At 31.2% G+C, this 1589-nt stretch overlaps 1 protein-coding gene across 1 annotated transcript in view; it reads right to left on the bottom strand.

Annotated features, from left to right (window-relative positions):
• Positions 1–445: 445 nt before the first annotated feature.
• LOC108685355 (liprin-alpha-2-like) overlaps positions 446–1589 on the bottom strand; it is a gene marked incomplete at its 5' end in the record, with an annotated part of 44887 nt that continues 43743 nt past the window's right edge. The window contains 3 exons of the mRNA XM_018190106.1: positions 446–1105; positions 1199–1315; positions 1389–1545. Of these exons, the coding sequence (XP_018045595.1) occupies positions 1019–1105; positions 1199–1315; positions 1389–1545 (361 nt within the window). The remainder of the gene's footprint in view (positions 1106–1198; positions 1316–1388; positions 1546–1589) is intronic.

Here is a 1589-nt window from a genome sequence, read left to right as displayed (position 1 = left end):
TAATGCACACTAGTGTACTTAGAAACCATGGTACACAAATTAACGTAAAAATATATGTTTAGTATAAATATAAAGACGGATTATGAAATCCTCAATACATTTAATTGTGCTGTTGAGTAAAATCTGTATTTTCTAATATTTCGAAATATTTGCATTTTACTTTTGCAGAGATTAAATCAGTGTACAACAGTTTTAATATGCATTAGTGTGCACGAGTACGTTCAAATCGAATTCGCTATAATTTTAGCAAAAAGAAATGACAAAAGAACATTTTGTAGAAAAAATTTAATGTTTTTAACTTATTTTTTAATATAGATGTACTTTTCGATCGTATTACCAATTACAGGACACCTTATATATGAACAACTTCCCCAAAAGCAACGATATTGTTAACTCCTGTTTTTCCACTTCCTTGTGCGATGCAAAGTATTAACTTATCCTGCCTTAAATATTTATTGAATATTATAAGTACACACGTTGTTATATCAAGTCGTACAACAAATACACTCTATTACATGATATCATAATACTGAAGCTTATCGACTTTATTAACAAATCAGACTAACTCAGAGAGAATTATTGTCGTAATAGTCTGCAATTGGTATCTCGTGCTTTTAAGGAGAGTGCTATATTATTCTTTTCCGTGTCTAGTAATCCAATAATTTGTCTGCTACATTTCAATATCTATATGAAAAACTGCTCGAAATAACTGCCTCTTATCTTCTTTATCATAAAAAGTATATAATGCTTGTGGCGTGTATGCGGCATAAAAATCGATTAGATGAAATCCTTAAATATCGAATGTATCGTGTAAACTTATCATAACAGCTTATGTCAAAACACATCTCAATGTTACCAAATGTTACATTTGTCATAACAATATGAAGATATTCCTAGCGTGATACTTAAAGCTCTTATAATTTTTATAACACACTTGCGCATAGATAATAGCAATAGCTGGGGTTTTGGACTAGACATGATGTGGTTGAATATGAGCCAGCCGACTTGATGAGATGGATCAGGATTTCAGACTATTCTCATCCAGACGTCTTTCCGTCGCTATTGATAAGAGATTAGAAAATTCCATCTCTAACAATTGTCTTGCCTGCCGAAAATAATAGTATTCTTATTCTTATAGATTCTTGTTACAATATAATTAAGAGAAGTGTAAAGTTCCATAAACGTTTGTCGCGCTTACCTGTGTATTTTGTGTAGGAATCTGTAAAGTTAGTGCAAAACTATTTGCATCAAAACTTTCATCTAGGGCTATGAGCGCACCATGCACACCCGATTCTAAGAGATTATTTCCATATTCCTATAATTACAAATTGGATGTTAATTTTTTTTGTAAATAATCAATCATAGCAGAACAATGAACAATGTTCTACCTTCAAACCAATCGATTGTACCCATCTTATGACACGATCATTACTCCAAACGAGTACATCTATATTGGCACCTTCTGCTACTCGTCTTCTTTCCTCTAATTGTTGTCTATCATAATTTAGTCGTTTTAAGCAGGAAATACCGTACTGCAAACTTGTTCTGTAATAATATATTCATAATATTGTAATATTATAATAATAATA

The sequence above is a fragment of the Atta colombica genome, unplaced genomic scaffold (assembly GCF_001594045.1).
Source record: "Atta colombica isolate Treedump-2 unplaced genomic scaffold, Acol1.0 scaffold151, whole genome shotgun sequence".
Taxonomy (NCBI): domain Eukaryota; kingdom Metazoa; phylum Arthropoda; class Insecta; order Hymenoptera; family Formicidae; genus Atta; species Atta colombica.
The sequence above is the reverse complement of the archived record's forward strand: the minus strand, read 5'-3'. Positions and strand labels throughout refer to the sequence as shown.